Genomic DNA, 26,711 nt, shown 5'->3' with positions numbered 1-26,711 from the left:
AATTCTGGGAGATCTGCTTGCCCCTCTGGAAGCGGGCACTCCTAGTGGGGGTCTTTTTCTAGGCCAGGCTTAAAAAAAATAGTGACAAAGCATCAGCCAATCACGCAGCGAACATTCTGCGACAGTAGCAAGAGAGGTGAACAAGGGGCCTTAGGAGGATCCTTTGATCCCTGAAAGCACAAGCCAAGCATGTTTGCATACGAACATTTGGTACAGCCCTAACTGCAATACCAGAATTCTGGTGCCACCCTGGATTCATGACAAATATCCTTTACAGCAGTGGTTCTCAACCTGAGGGTCGGGACCCCCAAGGGGGTCACAAAGTGCTTTCTGGGGGCTGTCCTGGACTAACCCAGACGCCCTGTAACCCTGATCCATCCGCGAGGGCAGGGAAGACCCCAAGCAGAGAGGTGAGGAACTGGCCACCGACAGCCAGAAGGAGCCAGGCTGCAGAGATGCGGCGGCATGCCGCTGCACACCAGCTGTAGCCCCGCTGCCCAGCTGAGAGGCGGGCAGGCCAGCCCTGGGCACGGTCGCACCTGCGCCAGGCGGATGATGCGGCAGGATGTGTGGGAGGCCGAGGAAGCTCCCCTGGCTCGGCCAGGTCAGGTCTCGGAGGAGAAGAGGGCGGTCCCCCTTGAGGCCGCTACAGCCACGTTGTTTTTACTTTTAGCCGCGCTCGGGTGGCGCGGGAGTTTCAGCCTGGAATCCAAGTGCGCATGTCTGTAGTGTGGCTTCGCTTTTCTGCCCTGAGTCATCAGTTCCGCTCGGGAGAGAGTCGAGGTGCGTGCGCAGTTCGGGATTTCCCCCTCGAGCGCGCAGGTTCGGTGAGGCGCAGAAGGAGCGGTGACTGGCGGAGGGGAGAAAAAGGCACGAAAAGTCCGAGCGGGATAAGCGGCCCTCAGCTCTTTCCTGGCCCTTTGCTCTCGTGAGGTGATTAAACGGAGCTCCGCTTTGAGGGATAACTGCAGTTCTGTGCACAAGCAGTGTCCCAGTCACAAGAGAGGGGGTTTCCTCGCGAGAACCCCGGCCTGCTTGGAAGAGTTTTTGGGGAGAGAGGGGAGGACAAGGAACGCAGTGCATGCTCAGAGGCACTCTTTCCTCTGTGCCAGGAAAGGTTGCCGCGCCACACAGTCACAGCCGCTGCGCAACAGGTGGTTTGCTTGTTTGTTTTAAACTTTTAAATTTAAAGTAATTATATATATGGATACCCTGGACTGCCAAAAAAACAAATGTGTTTTCTTTATCCTATTGAAAATGTCATTTATGCAAATTTATGCAAATGTGATGAGGGTCGCAGGTTGCTTGGCAATTGTAAAAGGGGGTCGCGACTCGAAAAAGGTTGAGAACCACTGCTTTACAGCATAAAGTATGAATTGGCCATCGTCTTGTAAAAAACATGGAGTGCAAGCTAAATATAATGGTTACTTTCTTCTGTGTATCTCACATTTGCTTCTGTTTAATCACAAATCAAATTATTCCTATGCCTTCTTGCATGCCGGGCTAAAGAAGATTAGCTAATATAGCCTAACCCTGGCCATGATAGATTTTCTTTGGCTCTAGAAGTCAGACCCCCCAAAATAGGGACCAGGGCATCTTTTTCAGCTTTCAGTGTTTTGTATTTTAATAACCATTTTCTAGTTATTATAACATATGGAAATTTTCCAGAAATTTTGAAACCATGAGGATGTTTTTTTTCTGTCCCGTCCCCCCGGAAAACAGAAATATATGCAGTACAAGCTTTTCTATCAACCTTAAACATATTTTACTTGTTTACGCAAATACATAGTCTTATCATTTAGAACATAAAATTATACTAGTCACGTTGATGGAATTTAAAAGAATAAATGATTTGGTTTTCTATACATTCTGTACTAAACAAAAGAAAAAGTGTATTAGTTGGACAGAAACACTCTCTTGTTGTTACAATAAGTAGGGCTATTACCAGCATACTAGGATGTCAAGTTAAAGTTTATAACATTGAACACACTGAACTTTATTACAATTAAACATATAGCATAATGGTTATTGCAAAAAATATTCATATTTAAACAATAAACATTAAAATATGTTGCATATGTCTACAGTAAACTTAGGAATTATCATTATCTAATGCTGTAGAATACTATATATTTTCATACTATATTTTTAGCAAGTCTTGCAAAAAAGTTCCCACATTAAAAAAAAGATAGGAGGCTTTTTTAGTGTTTCTCCAAATTTCCCAGTTTTTCTTTATCCTTGGGGAAAGCAGAAGAACACTGTTGTTTCAGGTTTTCCAATTTTTTTCTCGGCCATCACATTTCTAGTTTATGCTACCACAAAATGAAATCCTAAACACTTCACAGTTTCCCATAATTTTATTAAAGCTATGACAAAAGTGTTGTAGTAACTAAATAAATATGAGGTGACTCTGGTTGTCATCATCACAACAAAAAGTTAATTTCTAACCCTAACCTAACTTCTCCCCAATAATTTCATTATTGCTTTGAAAAGCTTCATTTAATCGAATATTGGAACCAGTACAGAAAGCAACTACTTATGAAATGAATTCATCCACCAGAACTGAATGGTATAAAGTTAATGTATCACAAGCAATGATAAAGAACTTACATTTTCATATCATACAACAAAACACTCTGATATGAAGTGGTAAATGAGCTATGTACTTCTACTGAGGTTTGCCAAGAGATATGACAATACAATAATTGCTGAAAATTTTCAACATGACAATGAAATTGCTAGGTGTCATGGTGACCTGGCACCTGGGATTTGTGGAGCCTTGGCCTAACTATACATTATGTCTTCCCTGGATCCTTCCTGGATCTGCAGAATCAAATGTGCATGGCAGGTTCCATGCTGGAAACTAAATTTCAGGCCTATGCAGGTCCGATTTAGATTGGGACTGTGGTATGTGTGGAAAGGGGGTTTCAGTCATACCACCATGCCATTTTCCTGACCTGAAACAACCCCAGGGGGCACTGTTTTCCCTCTGGGAAAACCTAGGTGCACCCCATCAGTGCAAGTGCATCCCTAGTGTGGCAAATAGCAACTCTGAGGCTGTTTTACACTTGGAAAATAATGCCGGGGGGGGGGTGAAGTCCCCTCTCTCTGCATGCCATGGCCCCAATCTGAACTGAGTTTACACATGCCTAGGGTTAAATGCCCACTGAAGAATTTGCAGTAAACATTTGATCATGCAGACTCAGGGAGGATCCAGGGAAAATATGTGATTAAAGCCGTAACTCTGTGTGCCTTGACTCCACAGAGTGAAAGATATTTACATATTCTGTCAATTCTCATATGACTCAGAGTATACATGCTGATTCACTCGGGAAACGAAGGCAGAAATCATATGGAGGGAAGGGCAGAAGGCAAAACTGTCCTTATCCCTCTGGGCGCCTAAGGACGTGAATCTGAGACCTGTAAGAACTGGGATCAGATCCCTTGTCAGCCACGAAGCAAAATCGAGTCACCAACTTTGATCTTACCAAACTCTCAAGATTTTTGTGAGGGTAAAAGGGGGAGGGAAAAGACACACAAGGGGGCCAAACTATGGGAGGAAGTGTGGGATACAAAGGAGAAAAATAATACATAAAACAGACACCCCATGACTTCACACATATAAAAATTTACACTTGCAGGCAAAGAGTAGCTTCACATGTTACCATTCAAGACTGTCCATAGTCTGACTGGCTGCAATTTCAGCATCATCCCATACACCATATGTATGTATGCCCTCATAGTCCTAAATCCCATTCATTTCTCTGAGGCTTCATTCAATGCATAGGTTACAGTACTTTTATTCACAGCTCACCCATCCTCCAGAGAATCACAGCAATGCCACAGAATGGTTGCCAAATCTGTCACCCTGCTTCATGCAATATGCCTCTTCCCAAGCACATAACAGTGCCATCCTAAGCCGGGTTACACTGTTCTAAGCCAAGTGACTTTGATACTCTTAGAAGTCTGTAACAGGATACTTAGAATTGCTCTGAAAACGATTATTTGCTCTTTATGCAGCACAGCATTCCCCTCACTCCTTAAAATATTACTACTATAAAGGCCCTCCAATGGCCACGCAACACATCTTGAAGCAGGACACTCTATTCAGCGCTGCTAATATGCCTATCAAAATGTTCTCTCCCTTTGGAAATGAGGGTGGAAGAAGATTCCACAACCAGATTCCATGTCAAGGTACAAACCTGGCAGCCTCTCCTTTCCCAGTCATGACCGCCTCTGCCTGAGACTACAGGAAATCGTTGTGTTTAGATTGCAAATTTGAGCTGGGCCTTATTTTCTTCTAAACTTTTGTGTACAGCATCTAGTTGCATTATTATTTGGTATGCGCTTACCATCATCATTATTACTATTTATTATTAACAGAATATTGATATATTGGGATTAGCAGCAATAATGTCATACTATTCACCCTTCCAGTCAGAGGCGCCAGCCTCACTCAGGCTCCCCATTTAATTCTCCATGTCATGGAGAATGAAATGATCAGAGTTATGACTGTTGTCTCCCCTCCCCCCACCCCCAGCAATGGATTAAAACATTCAAATCATCAACAGACTTGGTTGTTCCTGTTGCCTGTTCAGGGAAATGTACTTAACTAGCCAGAAGAAACCCAATCATACTGCAATGAGCAAAACTAAGATGGACACTTGCCAAATATAGAATCAGTATTGCGCATTAGAGGGTGGAGTGGGGAGGCACAAAGTACAGCAGAGAAACATGTGGATTGCTTATTCCTCAAACTAAAACAAAAATATGAAAAGGTACTCCTCTAATTTTCAAAAGTTAATCCTGGCATCCTATAAAAGAACCGCACAAACAAAATTATGTCTGAGACAACATTCTGCTGCAGGTCAAACTGTCACTAGTCCAGAAAAGGCCTGGGGGTGGGGATAGACCAGGGACCTAGGAAGCTTATCCTGAAGTGCCTGGCCCAGCCGCATGCAGAAGGGTGGAGATGGAGTCTGATCTTCAACTGTGCTTTGAAAGTTCTGGGAAACCTGTCTTGGCAGCAGAGAAGCCGCTCCACTGCTCACTGAAGAGTCTGGGGCCCAACATGCAAAGGTGAGATGATGTGAATGGGAGTCTCCTTCTGATCAGTGACCTTAAAGGCTAGAAACGGTGTCAGAGGAGAACCACAGCATGAGAGATTCAAGAAGACAGCATAAAGGAGAGCTTTCCTAGGGCAGGTGGTGGGATGCAGCATGAAGTCTCAATCCGCAAATGAGGGGATTAAGTCACACATCAAACAATGGTCCAGTACTCCTGTGGTCTAGATGCAATTCTGTTTGCAGAACAAGATTTCCAACTGCTAATGGTGAGGCCTGTTTAGGAAAAGTGGCATGGGAGCTGATGCATCAGACATCTGAGATTGAGGGTGGGAGAGTCCATAAAGGAGATCACATGTGGACATCTTCAGTTCTCTGCTGGCCCTGGTGCCACAGCAAAGCAAAGGACTGCAGATGTACCTGGTTGCTGGGCCTGAGGTCCCAGTTCTGGCCCTGAGCCACCACAACATGTGCACATCATCCTAGCTTGGAGTGACCCAAGCATCACTCGGGTGCCCCATTTCCCTGTCCAGGACCATGAGCCATTTCGCACCAAAAGCTGCTTGTTGCCTGCCCTGCTCCAAAGGGCAGGATGACCCCCAACTGAAGGGGAAAGGGCAGATTCTTATTACTACATCCCCCCCCCCTTTGTGTTTCATTGCAGAGGCCAGTATGTTAAAGGGCACTTCCCCAAACGCACCTGGTCCCTGGACCATGACCTGGGCAGCTTGCTAAGCCAAACACACGCGCACAACCCCATCCCCCCTCCAGAACCTTGGAAGCTCCTACCTTCAGACAGTGTCCCAGTGACAAACTGGTAGAAGAAGCGGATCGCCCGCCCAAGCTGCTTCTTGCACCGCTGCTGGCAGTGAGTCATGGTGCCAGCCCACAGTGGCAAGGTGGTACCTGGCTGGGGGGGGGGGCCCTCCCAGAAGAGGAGCGGCCTCCCCTAGGCTCTGGGGCAAGGTGAACCTCGAAGAGCTTTTGGGGGTGGGGGGCTGGCTCTCCTAGTGCTCAGCGAAGCTGAACCCCCCAGCTCGGACAGCCGGCAAACTCCACGAGAGGAGGGCGTTCGTGCCCAGAGAACCCGGCGGTGGCAGAGGAGGCTCGCTGCCAGCAGAGGCGCCGCCGGCCGGGGCAGCGGATGGCAGCGGAGAGACCCGCCCAGAGCTGCCTCCCCACCCAGCCGGAGAAAGCCCCGGCAGCGCTTCCCGGGGAGTCTGGGCTTGCAAGACGGCGGCGCCAGTCCCGGCGGGGCCATCCGCGGGGCCGCCGGGCATCTTCTGCCTCGGCCGCCGCCAGGGCGTCCCCGGGGCGCGGCGCCGGGCGGGCTCCACAGGTCCTCTGGCCGACGGGGCTCTCTGCCTCCGCCAAACTCCCTCTCCCGAGGCATAGGGCAAGGAGGCGCCTTCCGACACCGACGCGGCAGGGCGCAGCGCAGCGCAGCCCGCCCCCCGCGCCCCCCACCCCCCCGCAATGCTCCGCCACCGGTTCGACCCTGCAAAGAAGGGCGTGGAGAACAATGTCTCCAACTCTCAGGACCACGCACCGGGCAGGGGCCAGGGGGAACTGCAGCTGGGCAAAGGGAGCGGGGGAGCAGGGCAGCGGCACACTGGAAGAGTGCGGAGGAACAAGAAAGCGGAGAATGACAGGCGAGGGGAGGTAGAGAAGGGCCAGAGTCCAGTAGCACCTGAAAGACGAACACAAATATTTTCTGGTAGGGTAGGAGCTCACGCTGTGGCTCACGAAAGCTCCTACCCTACCAGAAAATATTTGTGTTCGTCTTTAAGGTGCTACTGGACTCTGGCCCCTTTCTACTACTGCAGACAGACTAACACGGCTACCCACGGCGAGGGGAGGGTCAGCCACACCCAGATCCCGGGGTGGGCCCAACCTTTGGGAATGAGTAGACATCTGCAGCCACACGGTTTGGCGATGCTTAGCAGGTGACGTTCTGAAAAGAACAGGCAGTCACAGAGACAGCGTGGTGTAGTGGTTGGGGTGCTGGCCCGGGGAGGCCTGGGCTCAAGTTCCAGCTTGCCATGAAAGGTTAAACGTGGGGGCCACACACACTTTTCTCAACCTTAGCCACCTTGCAGGGTTGTTGTGTAGCCGAATGGAATAAGAGAGAGAGCAACATATGCTGCTCTGGAGGAAGGATGAAATAAAAATTAAATAGGGGTGGATAATGCCCAAGATAAATCACAGATCAGTTTATTGTCTTATGCCCGCTTATAAATTCACTATGTGGCAGCTCTGACTCTACAGAGCACTGCCTACTGCAGAGAGAGAGAGATGATCCACCTTCAATCTCAGTAAGAACGATGGGTCATAAATAAAACTTCCAACCACCCAATAAGCTGAGCATTACTGTATTTTTCCCTTTTGCCAATTCCGTGGGCTCCCAACCCTGACAGTGCTGTTTCACCATGTACTAACAGTCAAAATGCATGCTGAGTAAAAAGTGCAGTAATGGAATATGATTTTAGGAAGATCACAACATTCTATGTATGCCTGGGGCCCTCACAGCTGGACGTTAATCAAATGCTGGAGAAGTAGGACATCTAGTGGAAGAAGTGGGACTTTTAGCCCAGGTATCACCCTTGTGGGATGTTTAGCCCAGGTATCACCCTTGTGGTGGTGGTGGTGGTGGTGGTAGTGGTGGTGGTGGAAAGTGCCGGCAAGTCACAGCCAACTTATGGCGACCCTGTAGGGTTTTCAAGGCAGCAAATGTTCAGAAGTGGTTTGCCATTGCCTGCCTCTGCATAGTGACCCTGGGCTTCCTTGGTGCTCTCCCATTCAAATACTGACTAGGACCAACCCTGCTCAGTTTCTGAGATCTGACAAGATCTGGCTAGCCTGGGCCATCCAGATCAGGGCATTACTCTGGTAGGCATCCAAAAAAGACATTTTTATTAGGTATTGGTTTGTTTTTATTTGTTGTTTTGTTGGGATTTGTTGTTTTGTTGCTTTTAACAGAAAACTATGTAACTTTTTGTGTCTCCCACCCAGTTAGGATTAAATTCTTAGCAATTGGAATTCTTACCCAGGAGATCTGAACTCCCCACTTTGAGAGCCAGCATGGTGGAGTGGAGCAGTGGAGTCTGATCTGGAGAACCAGATTTGATTCCCCACTCCTCCACATGAGCTACGGAGGCTAATCTGGTGAACTGGATTTGTTTCCCCACTCCTACACACGAAGCCATCTGGGTGACCCTGGGCAAGTTACAGCTCTGTTAGAGCTCTCTCAGCCCCACCTACCTCACAGGGCATCTGTTGTGGGGAGGGGAAGGGAAGGTGACTGTAAGGCGGTTTGAATCTCCCTTAAGTGGTAGAGAAAGTCGACATATAAAAACCAACTCTTCTTCTTTGTACATGAACTTGACTGATTCTGCAGATCTGTGCACAGTTAAGCCCCCCTCCACCTTCCCCTCCTGAGGCTGCTTGTACGCAAGGAAAGAAATCCTTTCACAAATACCAGGGTGGGCAATCTTTTTGTCTCAAGTGCCCCCAATCATGAAATTGCTACCTGTGAAGATGTTGGGGTGCCAGCGAGCATGGGGAAAAAAAAGAAACTAGGGTGGTCCTTGGCCAGATGCACTGGGGGCAAGCCAAACCTCAGCTGCACTGCCAGAGACCCAGGGGCTTGCCTCAGACTTGGCTGGTGGTTATGAAGGTTCTGGAGATGATGATGGGCATATGCCATGCACGCTGGATTATCCCACATTGCCAACCCCGGAATCACTGCCAGCACTTCAGGGGCTCCCCTGGGGCACTTGGGCAGAGAACTGGACCGGCATGTTAAGCAAAATGCCCCAGTAAACACAAATGCCAGGAGTTGCCCACCCTGACATAGAGGCTGCTGATCCTTCTCTCCCCTCACTGTCCCTCCGCTGCCCTTTGCTGACACTGAGACATGAAATGAAACTCAGTGCAGAGTGCAGACATCATGCGGCCACCTGCCACAAGAAGAAAAAGAGGCAAAACCCTCAACAATATTTTCCACAAGAAAAAATGATTTTAGTCCAATGCTTGTTGATCCAGAAAGATTTCCTGCAGGGGCAAAGAACTTCTAAAGGTACTCATTCATTTGCTGAAGCAACTCTCTCAAAAGATTACTCTGGGGGTGTATTTGGATCTAAATGTTTGGATCTAAATGTTGGAGGAAATTTAATTTGGATCAGTTACCTTCCAAAGGGAATGAATAAGGTGTGCATGGATCAGATAATGATTAGTTACATTCAGAATTTGTTGTTCTTTTGCGCCATCAAGTCACAGCTGACTTATGGCGACCCCATAAGGTTTTCATGGCAAGATACATTTGGAGGTGGTTTGCCATTGCGCCTGCCTCCACATCACAACCCTGGTGTTCCTTGGAGGTTGCCCATCCAAATACTAACCAGGGCCAACCCTACTTAGCTTCTGAGATCTGACGAGATCAGGCTAGCCTGGGGCTATCCAGGTCAGGGCTACATTCAGAATAAGCATCCTTATTCTCTTTCTGCCACATGCTGGGGTGGATCCAACCACCCTCTAAGGAGACTTCCTCTGACTTAAATGGTTCTTCCTCCACCAGAAGAGCCCCATTTTGGAGGAAGGCTTCAGATTTCAATGCAATGGGAAGATAAGGGGTAGGGGCCATGCCATTTCCCTGGCTTCCTCTCAGGGCCCTGGCAGGGGATGAGTTAAATACCAGGCAATTTACTATCAAAGGGGAAAATGCAGCCTCTAGGAACATTTTGCGTGATCTAGCCCAAGGCAGAATTTATTTACTTAAAAACGTTATATCCCTACTTTTCCTGTTTGTCTAAGCTGGCTTGATCATAACCACAAGGTCAGAAAACATGGCTCTGGTGGTTGTTTTTAAAACAATCAAAATATACAACAAAAGAACCGTAGGTTCCAACAACAGCTATCAACAAAAACTGACTGTCAAGAAACAGTTCATATCCTATTATGGATTCTATCATACAAAAGAGGACCATCTTACATACCTAGGGTTGCCAGGTCCCTCTTTATCATTGGTGGGAGGTTTTGGGGGTGGAGCCTGAGAAGGGTGGGGTTTGGAATGGGGGGGGGACTTCAATGCCATAGAGTCCAATTGCCAAAGCAGCCATTTTCTCCAGGGGAACTGATCTCTATCGGCTGGAGATCTCCAGCTAGTACCTGGAGGTTGGCAAACTTATACATACCTTATGAAAGACTGTCACAGCTGGAGTGTTACAAGCCATCTCTGGAAGGCCTTTCTGCAATCCTGGAGCAGCAACTGCAAGAAAACTGGGAGTAAACAGAGGCAGAAATGTGCCTGGGAGAGAGGACTAAGGGGAGGGAATTGCTGATAAGACTGCAATTGTCTCATGGGTTGATACAATCTTTCAGCCAGGTTTTAACAGTGTTGTCAGGAAAAAAGGAATGCAGATTGCCTCTAGGGTTGCCAATCTCCAGGTGGTATCTTGAGATCTCCCAGAATTACAGCTGATCTCCAGACTACAAAGATCCATTCCCCTGGAGAAAAATGGAAACGTTTTGGTGGCCGGACTCTATGGTATTATACCCTGCTGAGCTCCCTCCCCTCCCCAAACTCGGCCCTCCCCATACTCCACCCTCAAATCTCCAGGAATTTACCAACCCAAAATTGGCAACCCTACCTCACAGCTATCTATCTCAGTAACCTCTGTAACAAAACCTCAGTGCATTACCCCACCCTTCCTTGCCTTCTGCTTCCCTGTCAACACAATAAGAATTGCAATGTGTGGAAATTCGGGTTTTCCGAACATTTGGGAAATGATTGTGACACTCAGCTTTGAACTAGCACCTCTTGCTTCCATAATGGCTGCAAAAGTCCTTTTGCCTGCTGGTTACTCTCACGTCTTGGCATCGCCGTTCTGCTGAGTACTGCAGGTTCCACGGTGCCATGCCAGAGCCCATTCCCACCCATGGTAACTGTTCCACTAATCCCACTAATGCTGATCCCTTGGTTGGCTGATGCTGCAATGCACACAGTGGCCCAGAGCCAAGTGCTTCTTGTCCCCCAGTAGGTTCACATGTTGAACCGCTGTTTAATTACAAAGATAAACTCTAAAACAACTCCCAAATCTGCCTTATGCACAAAAGCATTTGTGTAAGTAGTTTAATATTTCACATGCCCCCGAGTCATAACTCTAGACTGTAAAGGGATCTAAGGCTGCATTGGCAATAAATATTTACATATATTTAATGTGCTATTTACAATTAAAATTGCCCCACCAGTCCTAATGGCAGTGCTAAATACTGGGGGTGGGGTGGTGCTAACACTAGGCCCATAATACAGTTGAATATAGCAGCAGGAGTCATTTTAAGGGCCTGTTTCCTAAGGGGCAGGCAGCCACCATGCCAGTTCAGTGATGTCATTTACTTGAACTGCTTCCTGTGGCAGGTATCTCTAAGTGGCAGGATGACTTACTATGTAAATAAGGTTACATCTAGGGTTGCCAGGTCCCCCTTCACCATTGGCAGGAAGATTTTGGGGTGGAGCCTGATCTCTATTGGCTGGAGATCTAGGGTTGCCAACCACCAGGTAGTTGAAGGAGAAAAGAACTAGCACGACTCAATTATATTAAACAATTCATTAACAACGTGCTAACAATGAAAAAAACCACAAAGTGTACAACTATATACAAATATTTACAAAAGATATTCAAAAACACCACTGGCAAAGTCCAAAAGTCTTATCCGGGGCAAAAAGGTCTTCTAATCCAAATGGTTGGCAATATCAAATAGTTGGCACGAAGTCCACAACAAATCCAAAGAAGGATCCTTCTCTATCTAGATCAGCAGCCCTTCTTTTTGGGAGCTATAAATCTCTTATAAACTTCAAAATTGCAAAATTGCAAAACTAACACAAAAATTAATAATACCTTGAAATTGACTTAAAAAACCTGGAGATTAAAAAGGATTATATCTCCCTATAGGTATGCTTCTAACACATTGAGAGGCTGATGAAGCTGTGCTTTGGTGAAAGCGCTACAGAATATCCGGAATAGCGTTTCCTCCTTCTTTGGATTTGTTGTGGACTTCGTGCCAACTATTTGATATTGCCAACCATTTGGATTAGAAGACCTTTTTGCCCCGGATAAGACTTTTGGACTTTGCCAGTGGCATTTTTGAATATCTTTTGTAAATATTTGTATATAGTTGTACACTTTGTGGTTTTTTTCATTGTTAGCACGTTGTTAATGAATTGTTTAATATAATTGAGTCGTACTAGTTCTTTTCTCCTTCAGCTTTCTGTTACTAGTATTGTGAGTATTTCTTACATCAACCACCAGGCAGTAGCTGGAGATCTCCTGCTATTACAACTGATCTCCAGCCGATAGAGATCAGTTCCCCTGGAGAAAATGGCTGCTTTGGCAATTGGACTCTATGGCATTGAAGTTTCTCCCCTCCCCAAACCCCGCCCTCCTCAGGCTTTGCCCCCAAAATCTCCTGCCGGTGACGAAGAGGGACCGGGCAACACTATGGAGTTCAGTTGTAATAGCAGGAGGTCTCCAGCTGGTACCTGGAGGTTGGCAACCCTAGTTACTCCTGTGCTACTGTAACTGGTCAGTGCTGATGTGGAGAAAATCCTCTGGTATGAACCCATGAACAACCAGCCTATGGTACAGTTCCCAGCTCCAGGTTGGGAAATACCTGGAGATTTTGGGTTTGGAGCCTGAAGAACGCGGGGTTTGGTGAGAGGAGGGACTTCAATGAGGTATAATACAATGGAGTCCACTTTCCAAAGCAGCCATGTTCTCCAGGTAAACTGATCGATGCTGCCTGGAGATCAGTTGTAACAACAGGATATCTCCAGCCACCAAATGGATGTTGGCAACCCTAGCCTACAGCGAGTGGTGCAGTGTGCCCCACACTTTTGTTAATGCTATTGGTAGCTGCTTTGCTTTCTACTAGACTTTTTAGAGTGGCTGTAAAATATTTGTGGGGAAACAAAGTACTGTATTTACATTTCCTGCCTCCTGCCTGGACCTCAGGATGCCCTTGCAGAGAAGAAGATGTATAAGCCAGAAACAAGTATGATTTATTACTAAGATGTTTAAAAGTCTCACATTTAAATGTTTCATTAAAAAAAAATCCTTCCTTGTGGGGATGAGTGATGGTTCCTTCCCTCGAGCTCCTACCTCCCAGCTTTTCCACCTCCCAGTTTGTAATTTTCTCATAATGAACTAAAGATTACAATATACTTTAAAAACTGGTTTCTAGTCTCAAATATGATATTCTAATTTTAATGCAAGGGGAAAAAACACCCAGAAGTTGTTTAAGCCAGGGATTTTCACCTATTATCAGGATTTTGCTGGTTGATCTAATGCTGATGGGTATGGCACAGCAGATTGGAGTGGCATGCCTTCCCAGATGTGGGAGAAGGCAGAGACTCCCCATATCTGCCCTCTGGTTGGTACAGAGAGAGAGATGGTGTCTTCCCTGACATCTCTACCTTCTAAGCAAGAGACATAATGGGGGGGGGGGGGGGGAGAGAACCACCAGTGTGTGAAAAGCAAAGTATAGAGATGTGGTCTCCTTTCCAGCTCCCTCTCCCAAACTTCAAAGCAAGAGGCTTGGGGGAAGAACTGGGTCTTTCACTTTATTTGGGAGCATCCTGGCTTCCCAGCATCAGATTCCTTTGAGTGGCACAAGCTGGCCAAACATTAGACAAATACATTACCATTTGGATTCAAAAATATACAATCCAGCTCAGAGAGAAATAAAACACTGCAAGAATTCATTTTGGCCATATCACCAAACAGTAGAAAACTTTAAAAAATAAAATGTGAATTACAGAGTGGAAAGACACAAAACTTCCACATAGGGGCACCAGAACACAAAAAATTGGTATAGCAAGATAGTAGCAGACCAAAAAAAAAAAGCAAAAAACAGGGGCAATGGACTGTGAAGGGCATCCCATCTGCTCTTCCAGTATCAAGAGGCAGGGGCAAAATAAATAGGCAGCAGTTTGCATTTACAACAAGAGTCAATGTGGTGCAGTGGGTGGTGGGGAGGGGAGAGCAGATTCCAAGTCCCTTGCCAGCTTACTGAATGACCTTGGCAAGCCGCTACCCCTTAGCCTAATGAACTTCACAGAACAGGAGAAGAGTCTTTGAACAGAAGAGAGGCCCCAGTCAGAGTTCTATCTTTCCATAAATGTTAGGATTATTTTTAACTTGTAATACTGATGAATTTGTTCAAATTGTTGGTTTTTTTGCTTTTATGCTGTCTTGTCAGATGCGAGCAAACATAGAAGGTGGATAACCAATGACTGAGTGGGGGGGGGGACACTTCAGAAATCAGAAAAGTATCTGGAAAAGATTTCCAGTGGTTGGAAGTGGCGCTTCTGTATTCCTCCACAGTACTTTGCCAACACTAGCAAAGCCAGAATCACTAGGACATTTGTGTAAATTTGGCTAGTTTCCATAATTTACATTTGATGCAGAATTCGGCTTTTCTGAGCAAAGAATAATTTTTTTTCCATCTGGCTACTCACACAGCCTTAGCCATAGCAAGCAGACAAAAAGCTGGAGGCAGGGCAAGAATACATGCAGACCTGAAATGCAAAACCAAGAGGTAATCTGATGTGTTTCTGCAGAATTATCAAAACCATTTTAGTTTTTTCAACTGATTTACTATTTTGCTCTCAGATGGAGAATTACAGCAATGACAATTAATAGTGCAGAATCTAATGTCCAAATTATTCACGGTGTATAAATCCGTATACATTGTGTATAAATCTTAACCTGACCTGGATAGCCCAGACTAGTCCAGTCTCATCCGAAGCTAAGCAGGATCAGCCCTGGTCAGTATTTGGATGGGAGACCACCGAGGTATACTAGGGTTGCTACACAGAGGCAGGCAATGGCAAAACCCTTCTGAACATCTCTTGCCTTGAAAACCCTACAGGGTTGCCATAAGTCAGCTGCAACTTGATGGCAATAAATAAATAAATATGTACTCAGATCTCCAGGCATTTATTTTAATAGCTGCAGGAGATCAGACATAGACTGGGGCTTTAGTTCCAGGGTGGCTTTACCCTCTTCCCTAGGGATGCTAGCCTCCAGGTGGTCCCTGGGGATTCCCCAGAATTACAGTTTATCTCCAGACTACAGAGATCAGTTCCCCTGGAGAAAATGGATGTTTTGGAGGGTGGCCTTTATGACATTCTACCCCACTGAGATCCCTGTCCACCCCAGGCTCTATCGCCAAATCTCCATGAGTTTCCCAAGCTAGATCTGGCGACCCTTCCTCCCCACCTCCTGCCAGTGGCCAGGGAATACCTGGCAACTCTACTGTTCCCCCTTACTCTTTTCACAGTAGAGATTGCCCCTTCTGCATGAAGTCGCATCAGTGGAAAAACTATATTAGCACAATGTGGGTGCCTGGGTAATAGCAGTTTGGGAGAGAGGGATGTTGTGAGAGAAAAAGGGTTTATCTTCCCTGTCCCAGCACCACAGCTCCAAACTAAATCTGCTCCCAGCTGCTTTTAACATTAACTGCCAGGACATCCAGCTTAGGGTTGCCAGGTCCCTCTTCACCATTGGTGGGAGGTTTTTGGGGCGGAGCCTGAGGAGGGCGGGGTTTGGGGAGGGGAGGGACTTCAATGCCATAGAGTCCAATTGCCAAAGTGGCCATTTTCTCCAGGTGAACTTATCTCTATCGGCTGGAGATCAGTTGTAATAGCAGGAGATCTCCAGCTACTACTTGGAGGCTGGCAACCCTAATCCAGCTATAGATCTCCCTTGTAAAGTAGAACTTGACTTTGATCAGGGGTTCTGACTTGGCCACCTCTGTACACAAATTCCAGCCACTGCACTGACCTGACAGATTTTGATGAATGCTCTTTGGCTGCTAACTCAGTTTCATTCTGAAGAGCCCCAAGAGATCAATTTCCTCCTAATACTAGACAAGGAACTTTTATTAGAACAAAAAGGGTGAATTTGTAACTGAATGTTCTTTACCACTTTAGCAAAGGAAGAAAGAAAAGGAAAATTTAATCGGTGGTTTTTACATCTAATCACTTTCTGTAAGCAAAGTTTTAATCTCATTTTGAATAAGAATAGCTGTTTTTTCTCTAATTCAAATAATATGTTGTTTTCCATTTTCTCAGTTTAGCCACAGCTAAATACAGATTAACAGTTGGTTTTTAACTTGTCATGGATATAGCCAGATATATAGGGGCACAGTTGCTGGACATGCCCAAAAAGATCATAGAGGATGTTGCAGCACATGTAAGCAGAGCAAATCCGGCCTCTCAGGGAAGCCACAATGGGAGTCTAGAGACTCAGAAGAGAATAGCCTTGAAGAGCAATAAGAGGAAGACAAAGTAGTAGCATAATTATATGGTCTTGTGTAGATTAGAAGCCTTCTAACCCATTATCAATAGATACAATTTGTCAAGGCCCAGGTGCAGAAGCATTTGAGAATTGCAAGTATGTCTAACTTCACAGAATTGAAGATATGGTTTAAAGATTAGCATGTTGGTTGAGGGCCAGAAACCGTTCCCTGGCTGCCAAAAGGCTTTAAAAAATCTTTTAATATTTTCTTTTTGCTAAAGTGGGGCATTTTCCCATTGAAAATAGCGAGGCTGCGCCAGGAAAAACCTGGCACAGCAATGCTGTCGTTGGAGGGGGTGTTCCCGGCCTGAAAGGAGTCAGGAAGCTGCCTACTGGCAGCTCTGCCCCCCAGAACATCCCGGGAACGCCCCCCGGGATGATGGCGTGGGGATATGCACCAGTGGGACGCTGGTGGAAGGCCAAGCTGGCATCCCAGGGCCGCGCTGCCACGGCAGTACAGGGAGGCTGGTGGGAGCGCCCCAACGCTGCGTCCTTGCTTCTCTCGGTGGTGCAAGTGGCCCGGGTGCCAACATGACCACTTGCACACCTCCTGAGCTCTTTTGGCCCCAGAGCTCAGGAATGGGTTGCCCATTAAGATAAAAAGCAGCAAGAATTAACTAACATTTTTTATATATTGAAAGAAGACGTTTCAAACTTTGTACAATGTTTGAAGTTATAAGATAATGAGTTAGCCAACAATGTGTGCCCTAATCAAGTGAAACAGTTATTGTTAGATTATTTTAAAATCCTATGAATATGGGAAGTTGTATTGATCAAGAGTTTTTCTCAGAACAGGCTCCTTCCCCATAACCTGCTTACCTTTGAGAAACTTTTATGGACTCATGTAATTTATCTCCTTTAATTATCTATATAACAATGATGGATGAATGGTATAATATTTTATGGACTGATATTTTATGGACTGAGTATATGTTAAGAACTCAATAGTTATGCTTTAATAAAAAGCTCAAAATAGAAGCAGAGATTCTCTGATTCTTGAGAACTATAACCTATAGCATAACTGAGGTATACCTTCGGCTAGGAGTTAAATGATCTGATACAGGATAGCTAACTATATGCCTAGGGTTTCTTACATATGAAAACAACTGCTATGTAGTACACAATCAAAATCAAAACAATGGTACAGTCACAGCCCAAGACTAAATGAGCTCTAAAATAGTTGAATTACAGTTCTTGTAGAAGAGCATATCCCAAATTAGTCCTTATCTAGCCGCAAGTCCATAAGCGTAAAGATTAATGAGGTGGTGAAATACTTGCCTTGGACTCCAAATGCAGCTGAGCATATGGGAGTATCCAGCTCCCACAAAGATGGTAAAAGATAGCTCAACCTGGAAAGTTCTGGGCTGGGTCTGTGCTGAATAGCTCTCTTCTGTGGTACCAGCCAAATTAAAACTGAACACTATTGCTGCAAAGCAGAGAACAGTCCCTAGGTGGCAGTACAGTCTTACTAATGACATTTGTGTTGGAGGAGGTTTGAGTAAGTACTGATTATGGCTGCAACTTGAAGGCACTTTACACACACAGGAAAGACAGTTAATATCTGATCTATTCTTTCCCATTAACCTTTAGGCTAATCCCTAATAAAACCAAAACCAAGTTCCTCCTGAAGTTTACCATTCTTAAACAGGTGGAGAGAAGCATTTTCTTCACTTTAGCTGTGAAAGAGCAGGAACATGGAGGGAATATGTAGAGAATATGGAGGGATGACAGTTTATCCATACCCCACATTAGATCAGTAGAGGAAAGTTTATGCAGTTGCTGAAGGACTGTAAAACTTGATCCTGTTAAGGATTTTCTGATGTGGCAAGGCCACCACAAAGTGATACTTCCCCACCATTTTAATGCGCTGAAGCTTTTATAAACGTACCCTAAAAATAATTTCAGGTTGGGAGCTATATTAGTCTGTAGTAGCTTAACAAAATTTGAGTCCAGTAGCTGCTGAAACACCAACAAAAATTTCCAGTGAATAATCTTTTATATTATTTAGATTTTGAGAGCCAGTGTGGTGTAGTGGGTGAGAGCAGCGGACTCTAATCTGGAGAACTAGGTTTGATTCCCTGCTCCTCCACATGAGCGGCAGACTCTAATCTGGAGAACCAGTTTGGATTCCCCATTCTTCCACATGCAGCCTGCTGGGTGACCATGGGCTAGTCACAGTTCTCTCAGAACTCTCTCAGCCTCACCTACCTCCCAAGGTGCCTGTTGGGGGTGGGGGAAGGTGATTGTAATCCACTTTGAGACTCCTTTTGGCAGAGAAAAGCAGGGTATAAAAACCAACTCTTCTTCTTCTTTTGCAAGTCAAAGCTCAATTTGTCAGATACAAATTTGTATCTGAAAAACCAAACTTTAACTTATGAAAGCTTATGCCCTGGAAAATTTTTAATCTTTAAGGTGCTATTAAGGAGCCCCGTGGTGCAGAGTGTTAAGCTGCAGTACTGCAGTCAAAAGCTCTGTTCAAAACCTGAGTTCCATCTCGACGGAAGTCGCTTTCAGGTAGCCGGCTCAAGGTTGACTCAGCCTTCCATCTTTCTGAGGTCGGTAAAGTGAGTACCCAGCTTGCGTTGCGCAAAGTGTCGATGAATGGGGAAGGCAATGGCAAACCACCCCGTAAACATAGTCTGCCTAGTAAACATCGTAATGTGAGGTCACCCCATGGGTCAGTAATAACCGGGTGCTTGCACAGGGGACTACTTTTAAGTGCTATTGGACTCAGACTTTGTTATACAGATATCCTAAATGTGTCAACATGTTGAACGTAATCCATATTTCAAAACATAGTAAACCAAAGTTTTCCAGACTGTAGGACAGAGGAGATCACATTACTTTGTGGGTAAAGGAAGAAACCCATTGTGGTTTTATCTCAGTATAGAAGAATGTGAAAATCAGAGCTCTAGTCTGACCCATGTGAGATAGTCCTCACTTTGTCTGTGGCTCTTCATTCCATGCCTGGAAGTGAATAGTGAGACAATCTGCCACCATCCCAGATGCAAACCAGGTAACATGACACAGATAGCTGTGGACCCATGAATCAGGGCTGTATCTCGGGGTGGTGGTGGTCTGCTCTCCCTCTCTTTTTTTCTGTGGGGGGTGGCTGCTGATAGCAGCACACCCCCTCTCTCCCTCCCTCGCTGCCCTGGATGCTCTTTCCCCCAGCTCCATGCCTGCCAGGGATTTTGGCACCAAAAGGCCCCCATCCCCCAAAACGTAAAGAAATGATTAACAGTTTGCTGCCTTTGAAAAGAACCCTAGTTCTGAGGTAACATATGGTAGGTCAGGCCCTGCTCATAGAGTCCGATCCAGCCCAAAGTAAATATTTTAACTGTCCCATCTGTCTCTTAGAACTGCGACACCATCTCCTTTAAAAACTTCCAGGGACACAAAAAGTGTAGCTGTAGCCTAACTGTAGCTTCTTTTCCTGGTTCAATATGCCCTTGTGAGTAAGGCTGCCAACCTCCAGGTACTAGCTGGAGATCTCCTGCTATTACAACTCATCTCCAGCCGGTAGAGATCCGTTCACCAGGAGAAAATAGCCATTTTGGCAATTGGACTCTATGGCATTGAAGTCCCTCCCCTCCCCAAACCCCACCCTCCTCAGGCTCCACCCCCCAAAACCTCCCACCAGTGGCACAGAGGGACTTGGCAACCCTACCTGTGAGTGACAAGGCCACAAAAATAGCCTACCTTCTCACTCACTATGGCAACAGACCACAAGCACCATGTTTACAATGCTTCATGCTTTCTCCCTTTTCTCATCACCACAATAATCCAAACACAGTTCATAAACTGAGATGAATAAATCCAGAGGGGTTTTCTCATACGTAAGCATGTATAGAATCAAAGGTCTAGGCCTCAAGCAACATTTCATTATAGTAAAGACACAAGATCATTCCCTACAGGACAACCCTTGAGACTCTATCCTAAGATGTTTCCAGGCTTGTACAACCCATAGGGACAAGGGCTTGGCAAAAAAAAAAAAAAAAAATGTACAGTCTTAATATGGCACCATCTGGGCCAGTATGGAACAAGAGCATTTTGATAGCAAAGATCATCCCAGGGAATTCACTGTTTTGGCTTGCAGTGAAATATTTATTAGCACAGCTGGTAAAAGGAGGGGGAAGATAAAGCTAGGCTTATTAAACATTTGCAAAATACAAAGCAGTGAGACATGTTGCTATTAGATGATTATCCATCAGAAGAAACAGTGAACATAATTACTTTAGAGGATGCCAAAAGACTGATCAAAGGCAAGGTATTTAGTAGGAAATCCTTGGCTCATCGGATATGGAAATTACCCAGTGTACTTGCTTCTCTCACAGGTACCACTTTGTCAAGGTGGGCCATTCTTAGTAAAGGTGCCTTTCGAGAGCTTACAGGTCCTACCTTGAAGAGAGCACATATGAAGAGACATTTGAAGCCAATGTCCTTGGCTTTCTTGCATGGCAGATACAGTAGGGATGCTGACAAGCTTTTGGCCTCAGATGCAAAAATAGGAGCACTGAAGCTGCCATCCAATTTAATTGTATACTGCTGTTGCAGCGTGATCTTGCTGACCCACAAGCACCATTTCGCTTTGGTCTTCCAAAACACTGAGACATTCAGTGGCTGTTCCAAGCCTCCACCTGGTGACGCACCACTTTTCCACCTAATTCCCATAGGGATTCTTCACCCCTCTGGGTATCTACGCCACCACCAGCCAGTCATGTAGATTATCTCCCACTAAGAGGATCGGCATTCCTAACACTCCATCCATGTTGCCATTTACAGGCTGCGCCTAATGGCCATGTCTCCCACTTGCTCTGATTAGCTGTCACATGTACGTCTTATGTACTTGTGCACTCCAGGAACATAGTGATCTACTGGCCAACTGCCTCCATGTTTAAGTGGGGCTTAAGGTGGTTACAGAGAACAAACTTCCAGCATTCAAAGTAACAGGAAATTTATTGAAAATAAATTTCAATAATATTCTGCATAGCACCAGATCAAGACAGGATACAAAGCAAAGGTGCAAACAGATAGTCCTCTGTCCCTCATCTAGAGGCATTGGGACTGTTGTTATTCCACCGTAAGCCATCTACTCTTCAAGTTACAACATTCTCTCAATCATCCATTTCTTTGAGTCTTTTTCTAGGCTGCCTGCTCTTTGTTAACTATGCAGTAATAGCAGCCATTGAGATGGAGCCTAGGTGTGAGAATTCCTTCCTGCAAGTTATCCCCAGATGGAATTAGCTGAAATTGACCTAATTCCCCTAATGACAAGGAAACTACTTCTCCTTGGGTCAGTTTTTCTCTTCCTATTATTCATACTGAAAATCAAGATCAAGTGAGCTTTTGCCCTTCTGCTCCGTGGGAGATCTCTGTACTCCCTGAGCTCACCTTAGGACATCTGCTTTACGGTTTGACAGGTGTACCGTCCCAGTCAAACTCCTCACCTGACACTGTCCCTGGAGTGGGTTGTGCCCGGCCTGAACCGGGCGCTTGGAGCCAGAAGCGAGAGGCCCTCAGGGCTCCCCCCCACCACCAGGTAAGTGAAAAAATGATATTCCCAGGAAGAGATACAATCTAGCATTTGGCATCTCCACATCTCTGCCTCTTCCTAGGTGTCACATTTCAGCCACAGTGGGTAGCCGTGTTAGTCTGTTTGCAGTAGTCAAAAAGGGCAAGAGTCCAGTAGCACCTTAAAGACTAACAAAAATATTTTTCTGGCAGGGTGTGAGCTTTCGTGAGCCACAGTTCACTTCTTCAGATACAGCTAGAATGTGAATCCATCGGTCTTTAAGTAGAGGAACAGTATGTAAATGTGAATAGCAGGCTTGATGGGATTAGGTGTGATATGCAGAAGAGTCTGTGATGTCCAGGGGAGAGATGGGTGTGGAGAAATCAGCATTGGTAATGGGCCATGAATGCAAGGTCTTTATTCAGCCCAGGTAAATGCATTGACTTTAGTTTGAATATCAACTGTAATTCAGCAGTTTCTCTTTCCAATCTCCCTTTAAAATTCCTTTGTAAGAGAACTGCTACTCTTAAATCTGCAACAGAATGTCCTGGAAGGTTGAAATGTTCACCCACTGGTTTTTGAATATTGTGGTTTCTGATGTCAGATTTATGTCCATTTAATCTTTGTCTAAGAGACTGACCTGTTTGTCCAATGTAGATTGTGGAAGGGCATGTGATGGCATAAATCACATTAGAAGATGAGCAGCCAGGGTGTGAAATGTTCCTTTGATTGTTCTCTGCTGGCTAGAAGCATTTGCATAACCAAATCTTAAGTACTGGGTGCTTGTGAGAGCCATCACCAGGATGGCAGTTGCTTGATAGCAATTAACCTCTCTCCTGTTTCCTGTCCTTTTCTTGACAGAGGAACTTCTTGGAATGAATGTTGGAATTTTGCAGCTCCAAAACTCCCAGTCGGGTGGGGTAGCTCAAAGTGGAGGGCATTTCTCTACAACTGCCCATTGTACAAAGCTCCCAGAAATGTGGCTGAACCAGTGTCAGGTTTTTTATTTAATTTTATGGCTGCCTTTATACCAATTATAATTTTTAATGCTTTGTCTAAAGTCACCTGGAGTCAAGACAGAGGCAAGGTTCAAGGTACGGAATTCTTGACGTGTAGAAGCATCTCTCAGTGACGGTGATGTACCAGATCTCATTTGATTTGTAATTACCTTTTCCTAGTGACCTGTGGTTGAAACAAACATAACTGACTTATGAAAGATAGATTCTGGGCCATCAGCCCTGTCTTTGAGAGCCAAGCTGTGAGGCAGACATGTGGGAAGGGGGTGCTACCTCTGCACACAGAGCACAAGTTCCACAGATATTGAGTGCAGATGTATGGTTTTTGCATGCCCAAACTTGAAATGGCTGTGAATGCACTCAGCAGGCTGGATACTCTGAATAATTATTGGTGACTAAAGAAGGAAATATGTGAAAAGGCAGGAGGCATAGGGGAGAAAAAAAAGAGGCAGGACTTGAGAGAAGGGAACAAATGCAGCTACCAGTGAGTGGGGTCCTTTGCTGTTATTGGAGACAAAGGGTATACCTCTTTCTTCGTTATTTTAAATAGTTTTATAGTTACAACAAATTTCAACTTATAAAGCAATCTAGACAACGTAAACAAGCACACAAAGAAGAAAAATGTATCCCATACTGTAATCTGTAATCACTGTCCACACGATCACTCTAACTGACCTGGAGGTCTCCCTCATGGATAGTTTAGTCCCTATATTCCTCCTAATTTTATATCCAAATCACACACCATTCTTGACTGCTTCCTTCCCCAGCCTTTCCCCAGGTCTCTTGACTCAGCTACCCAAAATTATTCATAAGTGGGTATACAATTTTTTAAACTTCCAACCAATCGTTTTTGTGGGTCACCAACTTAGCCTATCACAGGCAAGCCATATAATAACATAAGAACATAAGAAAGGCCCTGCTGGATCAGACCAAGGCCCATCAAGTCCAGCAGTCTGTTCACACAGTGGCCAACCAGGTGCTTCTAGGAAAGGTATAACCAGTCCCCTTCAAGATCCATACCTTCCTAAGCCAATAGAAACTGGATTTTTCTTAACCCCTTTCTCCAAACTCCCTTCCTCTAATGATTAGAGGTCTAATCTATAAACACATAGATATATAGATTATACCAATCATAGATATATAGTTTATACCATAGATATATAGTTTATAGATTAGACTATAGAGTCTAATCTATAAACACAATTTTGCAAACAACTATGTACTGACTGGAGATATCCTGTCACAATGGCTTTAGCCATTGTCTTGATGTGGAAAAGCTCTGCTTTTCCTGTTTCTTAAGGAGGTATCTTCCTTCCGCAGGAGAACTTTGTGATCTGAATTTCCCCTGTCTGCCACTGCAGATGAAAGGGAAGCACATGGAACACACAACTCTACAAACTGAGCATCTTATTTCTTTACAGAAAAGTAAGGTCAGAAGATGCTCTGCTTTTGCAGCCTGGAACAGCCCACATAAAGCTTCAGCTCTTCCCTGAGGCTCCTTTTTATGTCTACAACAGCTTTTCTACTCCTAAACGTTCCCTGGGTGTTTATTTGAAAAGGACCGGGGAGCAGCAGCATTGTCTGTGTGTTTGGTATATTGATTTGTGTGCAAAGTCCCCAGTCAGGCAGTGCCTTCATTGCTGACCCAATCTGAATAGAAGAGTGTAGAGAAGTTTTCTTCTAGATCTCTTAGCTACTAAGACTCTGCTTTTGGGTGATGCAGCTGAATAAGTCCTAGCTAAAATGGTTAACATTAGTTGAGAGCTTCATGCTGAGCCTCTACGTTTATATCTTCTTTACCAGCACAGGTTACCAGCACTCCTACTTACAAGGAAAAACCCAGACATGTTGTGAGCTGTAACAAAAGAAAAAGAAAAAAATCAAGTTTTTTTTTTTGTCTTGCTGAATATATTTTAATGGAATGTCCTAATATTGGGAGTCAATCTAGTGCTGAGGTTACCATCTTGGACTTGGATTTCAGAGACCCAAGTTCAAATCCCAACTTGGCTATTAAGTTAACTAGATAACTTTGGGCCAGTCAGTCACCCCTCTCAATCTAACCTACCTCACAGGGTTGCTGTGAGAATGTAATGGAGGGGGAAACCACGCATGCTGCCCTGAGCTCCTTGGAGGAAAACTGGGATTAAAAATGGAGAGAGACCATCGTTCAGTGATAGAGCACCTACTCTGAATGCAGAAGGTCTTAGGTTCAAATAAGATTTCCAATTACTGGGGGGGATTGTCTTGTCCCTTTATTAGAAGCTTAATGGGATGTTATTTACCAGGGGATGTGGCTCAGTGGTAGAGCATCTGCTTGGCATGCATGAAGGTCCCAGGTTCAATCCCCAGCATCTCCAGTTAAAGCAGGGGTGGGAAACCTTTTTCCTGCCAAGGGCCATTTGCACATTTATAACATCATTCGGGGCCAAACCAGGTGTAGATCTCCCGGTGGTGGGGGAGAGGCTAGGATTGCCAGGTCTCCGGCCACCACCTGGAGGTTGGCAACCCCAGGGGAGGCCACGCAGAGAAGGCCTGGAGGGCACCCCCGCTCCCCCGGTCCTTCTCCCCCTCCCAGGCAGGATGGCAGTCAGCGGTGGGCCCGCCCGAGCAAACGAGGCGCCAGGGGGGGCGCAGCCCGCGGTTGATCAGCAAGGGAGGAAGGGAGGAAGGAAGGACAGAAAACATCAAAAGAGGAAAAGGGAGAGAGGGAGAAAGAAATGGAAAGAGAGGGAGAAAGAAAAGGATGGAGGCAAACAGACTAAGAAAGAGACAGAAAGAGAGGGAGAGAGAAAAGCCTTCCCCCACACACACATACCCGCCGGTCCCGCACAACCAGGCTCCATGCCCTCCCCCCCCCCAGTCCACAAAAGGCCCCCGAAGCCCGATCGGCTCCTGTGCACATGCTCTGCTGCCGGGAGCCGCAGGCCTCTTCCCCCCCCCTCGCTGCTCAACAGCCAACAGGCAGCGAGGGGCTTACAGGGTGCCCCGGCGTTCCTGCACGCTGCGGCTATAGTGGGCAGCCTTTGGGGAAGCGTCCCTCCCCCTCCTCTCACCGACCAACAGCCGTCTGTCGGTGAGAGGAGGTCCAAAGGGCGCTGCAGTGCCCCTGCAAGCCGCGGCCCCAGGAACACCCTCGGGGAGGGCCACCCTGCACCACGCCTCCGCAGCAGGGCCCCAGAGCTCCTGAGGGCCACAAAAAATGTCCTTGGGGGCTGCATACGGTCCCTGGGCCTGAGGTTCCCCATCCCTGAGTTAAAAGAACTAGGCAAGTAGGTGACGTGAAAGACCTCTGCCCTGGAGAGCCGCTGCTGGTCTGAGTAGACAATACTGACTTTGATGGACCAAGGTTCTGATTCAGTATAAGGCAGCTTCATGTATTCATGAATTTATCTCCATGCCCTGAAAAGCTACCCATTTCTACACATTAAGCCTCTATTGAAGGCACAGACATTTTCTTCCAGACCTGTTGGCAGCCTTAGGTTCAGTCCCTGGCAGAGGTAGATTGGGATGTTAAAAAAGCACTTAGAAGAAGAAGAGTTGGTTTTTATATGCCGACTTTCTTTACCACTTAAGGGAGACTCAAACCAGCTTACAATCACCTTACCTTCCCCTCCCCACAACAGACACCCTGTGATGTAGGTGGGGCTGAAAGAGCTCTAACAGAGCTATAACTTGCCCAAGGTCAGCCAGCTGGCTTCGTGTGTAGGAGTGGGGAAACAAATTCAGTTCACCAGATTAGCCTCCACCGCTCATGTGGAGG

At 45.9% G+C, this 26,711-nt stretch overlaps 1 protein-coding gene across 2 annotated transcripts in view; it reads right to left on the bottom strand.

Annotated features, from left to right (window-relative positions):
- KCNIP2 (potassium voltage-gated channel interacting protein 2) overlaps positions 1–26,711 on the bottom strand; it is a 132,298-nt gene that overhangs the window by 62,809 nt on the left and 42,778 nt on the right. The window contains exon 1 of one of the 2 annotated variants that reach the window (XM_056849583.1): positions 5,853–5,970. The exons of the other annotated variant lie outside the window; for it this stretch is intronic. Within the exon in view, the coding sequence (XP_056705561.1) occupies positions 5,853–5,940 (88 nt within the window). The 5' untranslated portion in view covers positions 5,941–5,970. Of the gene's footprint in view, positions 1–5,852; positions 5,971–26,711 lie in introns of those variants that run through there. 2 annotated transcript variants of the gene reach the window in all.

The sequence above is a fragment of the Euleptes europaea genome, chromosome 5 (assembly GCF_029931775.1).
Source record: "Euleptes europaea isolate rEulEur1 chromosome 5, rEulEur1.hap1, whole genome shotgun sequence".
Lineage (NCBI taxonomy): Eukaryota > Metazoa > Chordata > Lepidosauria > Squamata > Sphaerodactylidae > Euleptes > Euleptes europaea.
This window is presented reverse-complemented; position numbering and strand designations above follow the sequence as displayed.